The 9907-nt window shown below is 45.4% G+C and overlaps 1 protein-coding gene across 2 annotated transcripts in view; it reads right to left on the bottom strand.

Moving 5' to 3' along the window:
* Positions 1-4189, bottom strand: part of RMND5A (required for meiotic nuclear division 5 homolog A) — a 31944-nt gene extending 27755 nt beyond the window's left edge. Inside the window, exon 1 of one of the 2 annotated variants that reach the window (XM_077917499.1) lies at positions 3840-4189. In XM_077917499.1, the coding sequence (XP_077773625.1) occupies positions 3840-3981 (142 nt within the window). In that variant the 5' untranslated portion in view covers positions 3982-4189. Of the gene's footprint in view, positions 1-3831 lie in introns of both variants that reach the window. The other variant, XM_077917500.1, reaches the window with a different exon arrangement.
* Positions 4190-9907: the final 5718 nt, after the last annotated feature.

A 9907-nucleotide genomic window follows, 5' to 3' on the forward strand; every position in this document is an offset into this window, starting at 1 on the left:
TCCACATCATCTCTTTCAATTCCCCAAGTTGGTGAGGCTCGTTTGACAACAATGAGAAATCAAGTTTTCAGTGTCACTGGCCCCAGTCTTGTGGAATACAATGAGGACAGGGATTCAGTGGGTGCCTTCTGTGCCAATTTTTAAATGCCTAAGGAAAACTATTCCACCAGGCAAATAAGAGTACATTCCCTACAATGATCTACTTGTGCTTGATATTAATTTCTTTTTGTTTTTAACTTATTTTTAACTCGTCATGATATTGTTTGGGTTTTTTATACTGTTCTGAACTGTGGTATATTTTTATGAACTAGTTGTATATAAATATTTCTTATAAATAAATAAACATGAACAACAGTATCCAAAGGAGGAAAGTCAGTCTCGCCACTGCCTTTTTCAAATTCATCTAAATCTTTAGGCAGAATAAGGGCTGGTAGCTGAGAGGCCTTCCAGCAGACAGACTGAAGGCGAAAGACTCAACAAGAGATGCATATCAGAAAAATTACGAACTGCAAACAAGCAACTGGAAGTTGAGGTGAAGGGACACCACCCCATAATCACTTCTCAAAGTGGCCCTTCAGGTAAAGTAGCTGATGCCAAGAGGGCAGAATTTGTCAGACGATGCTCATCTGACCCATGAATCACATCCTGGCGAATTAATACTACAGGGTTTGTCAAGTCTGTTTCTGAACCTCTCTCTCTCTTGCAACCTTTGGGGAGGGGGCACAGAGAAGGGAGAAATACAGTGGTGCCCCGCAAGACGAATGCCTCGCAAGACAGAAAACCCGCTAGACGAAAGGGTTTTCCGTTTGCGATGCGCTTCGCAAGACGAATTTCCCTATGGGCTTGCTTCGCAAGACGAAAACGTCTTGCGAGTCTCACCATTCCCCCCCCCCGCTTTCCCCCCCTTTTTCAAAGCCGCTAAGCCACTAATAGCCTTTTAGCAGCTTAGCCGCTAATCCTTTAATAGCCGCTAAGCCGCTAAATCGCTAATAGCGCTAATCCTCTTAGCCGCTAATGGGGTTGCTTCGCAAAACGAAAAAACCACTAGACGAAGAGAATTGCGGAACGGATTATTTTCGTCTTGCGAGGCACCACTGTAGATCCTTCCTGTATGTTCCACACAACCAACCAAGCAAGCCAGCCCAGCAGAAAGACAAGAGGTATGGGAAGAGAACATAATAACACCCTCTGTAACAGACCCCAGCCCTTTGACACAGGGAAACTAAGGCCACATGGAGCATACCGTTCTCAAGGGACAAAAAAAATATGTGTCTACAATCAGTTATTGCAGTTGCTGATATTTGTCTCTCTCAAGAGACAATGGAGTGTGCCTCCAGTGGTGAAGTCAAACTGCTTTGCTTAGATGACAAGACCCTCTTTTTGGCCTTACTGATGTAGTCCAAAGAAAAGCAGAGCAATACATTTGGTACCAGCTTGGCTGCAGTAGTTGACGGAAGGAGGCAAACAAGACACCATCCAACTGTCTTAGGGATTCCACTTCAGATTTGTGTAGGGTTTACTCCTTAGTCTTTTCTTCTCCCAAAGATGTCCCGCAAGGCAGTGGAGGTTTAGGGTAAGAGCATGGGTAGGCAAACTAAGGCCCGGGGGCCGGATCTGGCCCAATCGCCTTCTCAATCTGGCCCATGGACAGTCCAGGAATCAGCATGTTTTTACATGAGTAGAATGTGTCCTTTTATTTAAAATGCATCTCTGGGCTATTTGTGGGGCATGGGAATTCGTTCATTCCCCCCCCCCATATAGTCCGGCCCCCCACAAGGTCTGAGGGACAGTGGACCGGCCCCTTGCTGAAAAAGTTTGCTGACACCTGAGTTTTCCTTCTCCTAGAAGGGCCACTTTCATAGGAAGACAAGCCACCTGCGCCTCACATGCAGAAACCACTTTCTTGACCATTGGACCCACGATTGGTCTCATCCGCTCAATCTGCAGGTGCCGGTCTTCGCATGCTGGGGAAGTCCCTAACTCACCAAGGGTAGTTGAGCTACCCTCGCATGGTTTAGTTGAAGCTGTTCCCGGAGTGTGATCGCTGTCAAATGCTGACATTTTCTAGGAGCCACAGGTGAGAGCTGAGTGCAGGGTAGCGACCAAAGGTGAACAAACCACCCCAGAGGGAGCACAACGTCTGCCCCACCAGACGTACTACCCCTCCCCTAACACCCCACATACTCATCTAGGAAACAAGCCGGATCATAAGGAACTGAATGGTGTCTCAAAACAAGAAGCAGACTATGCAAGAGCTGACCAGATGAGGATACAAGTGATATTGTCAGGCGGTGGGAAGGGAAACTGAGACAGGCATGGAGTTACCATACTTTTCTAAACACCCTGGCAGTTGGAAGTTTTCCTTCACGTAGAGTTGTAGGGTATCCCCCCTCCCCCCCCCCCAAAATTGACACATATTTCCCCCCAAAAAAAACAAATACACCCAGAAATCCGGCAGTTGGAAGCTTTCCTTCAAGTAGACTTATAGGGTTTCTTTCCCCTCACATGATATGTGAGCTGGGCCGGATTTAGGTTTGATGAGACCCTAAGCTACTGAAGCTAATGGGGCCCTTTATATGCCCAGCTGTCGTTTGTCAACAACAAATTGTCGCTGTTGTTTTGTGTCAAATGTATGCTGTATGGTAATTTATGGACCTAATAGGTCCATACGCAACACAAAACACTGTTGCTGTATGTAGGTTTTATTTTATTTGCTTTTTATCTTGTATTTAGGAAACGTACATCCAGGTTGTTGTTTATCCTTTAATTTGGGGGGGGCGCCAAGAGAGTGGGGCCCTAAACTATAGCTTCTTTAACTTATACGTACCTAAATCCAGCACTATAATGTAATAAAGGTAAAGGTAAAGGGACCTCTGACCATTAGGTCCAGTCGGGACCGACTCTGGTGTTGCGGCGCTCATCTCGCTTTATTGGCCAAGGGAGCCGGCGTACAGCTTCCGAGTCATGTGGCCAGCATGACAAAGCCGCTTCTGGCAAACCAGAGCAGAGCATGGAAACGCCGTTTACCTTCCCGCCGGAGTGGTACCTATTTATCTACTTGCACTTTGACGTGCTTTCGATCTGCTAGGTTGGCAGGAGCAGGGACCGAGCAACGGGAGCTCACCCCGTTGTGGGGATTCGAATCGCTGACCTTGATCGGCAAGCCCTAGGCTCTGTGGTTTAACCTACAGCGCCACCCGCATCCAGGTTGTTATTTATCCTTTAATTTGGGGGGGGGGGCGCCAAGAGAGTGGGGCCCTAAATTATACCTTCTTTAACTTATATGTACCTAAATCTGGCACTGTAATGTAATACAGTGGTACCTTCAGGTTACAGACTCTGCTAACCCAGAAATAGTACCTTGGGTTAAGAACTTTGCTTCAGAATGAGAACAGAAATCACGTGGTGGTGGCGTGGCGGCAGCGAGAGGCCCCATTAGCTAAAGTGGTCTTCAGGTTAAGAACAGTTTCAGGTTAAGTACGGACCTCCGGAACGAATTAAGTACTTAACCCGAGGTACCACTGTATTTCCCCCCAAATAACAACAACAAGGTGCCCAAAGCGGTGTCGGGAATCTCTGTGATGCAGGCACTTTCCTCAAAGGGAGTCGAAATTCAGTTTTCAGACAGGATTAGTGGAAGTCAAAAAACTAAATAAGGTGTAAAATTATGTTTACTTACTGTTGAAAATGATATGTTAAAAAAAACTAATAAATAATTATATTTTAAAAATTCAGTTTCAGTGGGATGGGGGGGGGGGGGCAAGGAAAGCTTCACCTGCCGGATTCCTGCCTGCCTGCTGCTTAGAGAAAAGGCAAGCGCCTGGTTCTTACGGACATACTCTCGCTCTGGAGGATCTCCCGGCGCAGCCCCGCCACGTACTGGATCAGCTCCTCCAGGCTCCGCTCGCACAGCTGCCCGTAGCCCGAGAACTTCTGCAGCACCTTCTCCAGCTCGCGCTCCACCGTCACGCACTGGTCCATCGCCTCTTCCGCCCGACGCCCGGCCGACCGGCCACCCCAGGCCCCTGCTGCCCGGCCTTGGCCCCACCGGACGACGGCGGAGGCGGCAGCCCCACCGACCGGGCCGAGGAGAACCTGCGCCGTGTGAGGGAGGGAGGCTTGTTGTTTTTGCAGGCAGCGCGCCGGACGGACCGGGGGAGGAGGAGGAGGGGGGTCCTCCCCGGCGGAAGGTTGGAGCTGCGACGCAGGCGATTGCTCGAGGCAGCCCAGGCGGGGTCCTCGAGGAGCGCCCGCGTGATTGGGTAAGGCTTGCGCGCGCGTAGATGTAGGAAAATGGTGCAGAGGAGCTCGCATGCGCCGACGCAGACGAGGGGGAAACTTGCTGGGTTCCTTTGCTTGGTTTTCCCGAGGCGGAAGTGGCAGCTCAGTAAGAGCTCAAGCGGAGGGAAATGAGCTGCTAGGCTCTCCCTCGTGTTGTAAACAAAAATTGCCCTTTTCCCTTTTGGGGTATCCAAGAGCCCATATAGAGTCCTTACATAGGTTCCCTATTGGTAGGAGAATATAACAGAGGCCAACCAGAGAATATTGTGAAGCAAAGCAGCTAGTATTGATCTGTTGCAACAGGGTGTTCCCCTCACCCGCAGGAGAGAGGAGGAACCCAGAAAAATGGCGTGCAAAGCCTTATAAAGACTTTTGAAATTGCCACCCTGTAGTTGAAGACCAGCTCCAAAAATATCATACATACATCACAGAAGGAGTGTAACCTAAGACCCCCCCCCCCCCCAGATATATAATACCTACCTCACAGAAAAGGCGGTCTAAAACAGAAATTTGAATATTGTTTTTCTCCTGTTGTTGTTTATCTCCTGTCTGGCAGGTTACCTGTTAATGGTCACTTGATTGGATTGCCTGTGGAGCTTGGCCATTCTTTTGTAATGATAAATACTTAGTTCCTGGGCCATGTCACAGGCTCACACCCTATTCATATCTTAAATGTGTCCTTAAGACAGGATTTGTGAGGAAAGAGACAATGGGGAGGTTTCCCACTTTGACCTTGCAGAGAAATCATTTGCTCAGTTTAGGAATCAAAATGGTTCCAGGTCGGTCTTCCTGTGCTGATCTATGTATGTGCTTGGTTGGTGCACTTATGAACATTACCATATATCTAAGACCATAAAACTCCTATCACACTCACTCCTTCAAAGCACTGCTTGAGAAGACAGGAATTCGCGCTTTCTAATGCAGGTCTTATTCCAACTTGGGGGTGGGGAAGGGATATGTCAGTTAGGGCGAGTCTATATATAGAATGCTGTGTATGTGCAGCGTTCTCCGCTTTTTTTATCGACAACTGTCACTTCCATCTCAGCGAGACAAAAAAAAAAGGCGCTAAAGGGAACTCGGAAATTAGAAGATATGTGTAAGTCTGTATTATAAGTCTATTGTTTTTACCGTTTGAAAGCAGTCGAGGTGCGTTCAGGCAGCAACTTAGTCACCTCAGCCTGTCGTTTCCTCTCATAAGCCTTCCTGAGACTTCTAAACAAGCATTTTGTCATTTCTGCATAAACACAGGTTGGGCAGGGCCTGTATGAAAGCAGCCGCTTTGAACAAGCGAATCAGGCAGTACGGGTATCCCCTTTTTGAGGGTGGGGAGAGGAGGGGGCGGGTTTGTTTACCATGAGATGTCATAGGTAAACAGATGGGGAAAGCGGAAGTAGCGTTTTGGGGGTCCTCCTGCCGTGGCTCCGACTTCCGTCGCGCGTCGGCTACGTATAGGTCATCACGTGATCCCCTTATTTGTTTTTCTGTGAGTTGTGCTAAACCTACTGGTTCCCCGTCTGGGACTCTTAGCTGCCCAACGAGCTCCTAATTTCGTTGTTGTCGTTTTCACAAATGTATAAATCTTAAGAAATGCTTGGAAAGATTGTATCTTCTTGTTATTCTTAACATGCTGTCATGGCTCTTTAGAAAACACGCAAAAGAGGACTTAATTTTTTTCTTCTTCTTAAATTAGTACACTGCCCTTCATCAGAAGATCACAGGGCGCATCACAGCATAAAAATACAAAATGAAAATACAGAATACATAATAAAATAACCAACAAACCATTAACATCCTTCCCAAAAACACATTCAAGAGCCCACAAAATGTTCATTCAGCTAAAGACTTGGTAATAGAGAAACATTTTGGCCTGGTGTTTAAACTGGTGTGAGGAATATCGACTGGAGGCAAAAGCAGGCTTGGCAAGGGATGCAAACTTCTTTCTTTTGTTTACCATTGCAGAAGATGCCAACACCTTTGATTCTCTGTGAAAATTCTCACAAGATTTGATTAAATCCTAAACCAACTTACTTATAACTTTTCCTAATGTTCCTCTCTAGTAATGCATGTATATGGATTGCAGTCTGAAGACTACTTGTGTGAGCACTTCTTTGCACAGGTAAACCAGCTACAATAACACCTGGACCTGGCAGGTTGATCCACAGAACTTGATATTGCTGTTGGGCTGCCTCAGTCATCTGAGTCAAAATCTGTAGCTTAAGTTCTCAGGACTCTAAATAAAATCTAAAATATTTGTATCCCGCTTTTCTGCCTGACAGTAGACCTCCAAACAGCTTAAACAAAATAAAATAAAACGCACAAGCATCTCTCCCCCCCCCCCCCGTTTAATTAGAAGGCAGTTCTTATTAATGAGAGACTACTTAGGGATGGGTTCATTTAAACTGTGTGGTGCAGCCACAAGAGGTGTCTTTTTTAGAAAAGAATATATATATATATATATATATATATATATATATATATATATGCAGGTTTTGGTGTCCTCGGGTATCTTCCCGTGTAAAAGTTGGGGTGTCTAGGCGACGTTTCGACGAGGTCTCACTCGTCATCTTCAGGCTGGTTCTTTCGGCTTCTTGTTACTGGAACAGAGCAGGATCTCAGTGTTTGAGTTCCTATAAATACTGTAGAGGAGGTATGGTGTATAGCCTCCAGTGTTCTGGGCAGAGAGGAAGTTCCCAGGCTAGTGTGCCTTTTCTTCTTTTGTTCCTTAATTGCTTGAGGGATATCTTGAGTGATTTCTTGAGTGATATCCTGAGTACCACTTAGGTGGGTCATTAGGTGTGGATTAGTTGCTAAAGCCTTTGTGTCTTGACCTCTTGAACTTTGTGAAGAGTTTTTCTGAGAAGATGGGTGTACTACATTTAGTTGTGCTCTGGCTTGGCTTCGTGTATAGGGGCGAGCTGTGGTTTTGTGGCCTGTGCCAGCCAGATCTGTGTAGGGATTGCAGGGGGGTGCAGCATCCGGAGGTGCCACCATGGTTTGGCTACTGGATGGTGTCTGTAATTTATCTGTGGAGAGGGTCTGGGTTTGGGTCTGGTGTGGTTGATTGGTGATGGCGTTCTGTGTGCCTCTGGATCTGGTGTCAGTTTTTGTGGGGAGGGCTAATTTCCAGATGTCTGGCAAGCGGGATGTGTCGTCACGCTTGTTCATGTTGTGAGGGTGTTTCTCTATCTCGATGGCTTCCATGATTATTCTCTTGTGGTGATGTTCCATGTTAGAGAGCAATTTGGAATCTGCAAAATTAATTTCGTGTCCTGTTTCTTTCATGTGTTGGAAGAGAGAGGAAGTTTTTTCTTCTTCTTCTTGCTCGCCCCTATACACGAAGCCAAGCCAGAGCACAACTAAATGTAGTACACCCATCTTCTCAGAAAAACTCTTCACAAAGTTCAAGAGGTCAAGACACAAAGGCTTTAGCAACTAATCCACACCTAATGACCCACCTAAGTGGTACTCAGGATATCACTCAAGAAATCACTCAAGATATCCCTCAAGCAATTAAGGAACAAAAGAAGAAAAGGCACACTAGCCTGGGAACTTCCTCTCTGCCCAGAACACTGGAGGCTATACACCATACCTCCTCTACAGTATTTATAGGAACTCAAACACTGAGATCCTGCTCTGTTCCAGTAACAAGAAGCCGAAAGAACCAGCCTGAAGATGACGAGTGAGACCTCGTCGAAACGTCGCCTAGACACCCCAACTTTTACACGGGAAGATACCCGAGGACACCAAAACCTGCATTCCTGTACCCGTGAAAATCTACGAAAGCATATATATATATATATATATATATATATATATATGAGAGAATGATTGGGTGGAACACTCTTAGACCAACCCCTGAGTAGCATACTGAAAAACAAAAACTTAAAAGCATTGCAGGCAAGTAATCCTACCTAGCAATGTTCCTGGAATACAGGAATACAGCAATGTTCCTGGAATACAGGAATACAGATTCCTGGCTTCCTGAGCCTAGAGCCTGTTCTTGCAAAATGTTGATAGCATCAGATAATCTCAAGGTAAAACAGTCCATGACCCTGTCACTTGCCAATACCCAGGGCTTTTTTTTTCCAACTGGAACTCGCCAGAACTCAGGTGCAGCTTCTCTCAGGTGGGTACCACTGCCATTCTAAGAGAATGAGGGAGGTGTTTGTGGTGAGCTCCGACACCTCTTTTTCTTGAAAAATAGCATTGCCAATATCCCAATGGGTTGGGAAACTGTTAACATTTTAGATACTGGATATTGGACATTCTAGATGTTGGTGGCAAATGAATGCATCTTTTAACAGTACTTTCAATGCTTCACATACCCTGTAAGATAGATCTGTATTCTTATCCCCATATTGTAGATGGTGCAGGTAAGGCTACAGTGATTGGGAACCTGTTGACATGGTTGTCCTTCAGTTTCTATCACCTTTTCTCACTTGGCCACGGCCAAGTTGAAATACAACATCTGAAGGATCACAGGTTTTCCCAACTCTGGCCTAAGGCGACTTGGAGAGGAAATTGAATTCTGGACTTCTTGGTTCATAGCTAACCAAGTCTACTCAAAAGTGTGTATATCAAATAAATTGTGATGTCACACTGAAAATAAATGAGCATGGGGTGTGTCTGCTTTGCAGGACACCCTGTTTAGATTCAATAGAACTTAAACGACAAGCGTAATAGTTCTTATACTTGATTGTTGGCTCTGTTTATTTCTCTGACCGATAGAGGACCTCAAGGGATCTTTATGGGGAGCTGGGCTGCATAAACCAACCTCCATTTCTAGACCACAGGTTTATGTGTACTAATGTGCATAGTCTTATTATTCACTAAGCTGCACTACAAAATTTCACACCTTCTGTAACTAGGTTTCTAAAGACAGTGGGAAGACTTCTTTTTCTTGTTGTTGTTATATTTATTAAATGTGTATACCACCCTTCACCTGAAGACCCCAGGGCAGTTGACCTAAATGCCTACAACATGCAAAGTCTCATCCACTTAGCTGCACTACAAAATCACAGTGCCTTCTGTAACCAGGAGGAACTGGGGGGGGGGGTGTCTCAGAGCGGTTCACAGAATAAAAGCAAGATGTAAAACCACAAAATATGTGATAAAAATAAAAACAATAACCCAATAGCCACCCCCCCCAAAAAAACCACACATTTTTAAAGGGCATAGGATGTAAATCTGATCAACCAAAGGCCTGGTTAAAAAGGAACAAGAAGGATTACTTATTCAATCTGTATACCCCCCTTCACACAGGGCCAGATTTAGGTTTGATGAGGCCCTAAGCTACTGAAGGTAATGGGGCCCTTTATATGTCCAGATGCCCTGTGTCAACAACAGATTGTCGCTATTTTTTGGGTTGAATGTATGCTATATGGTAATTTATGGACCAAATAAGCATCCAAAGCCATTTGCACATAACAAAACATGTATTTTATCGAAGTAATTGTTCAACTGAAATACAATTAAGAGAAACCTCAGATATGCAGATGACACAATCTTGATGGCAGAAAGTGAGGAGGAATTAAAGAACCTTTTAATGAGGGTGAAAGAGGAGAGCACAAAATATGGTCTGAAGCTCAACATGAAAAAAACTAAGATCATAGCCACTTGGCCCATC

This window comes from Podarcis muralis, chromosome 13, assembly GCF_964188315.1.
Source record: "Podarcis muralis chromosome 13, rPodMur119.hap1.1, whole genome shotgun sequence".
NCBI lineage: Eukaryota > Metazoa > Chordata > Lepidosauria > Squamata > Lacertidae > Podarcis > Podarcis muralis.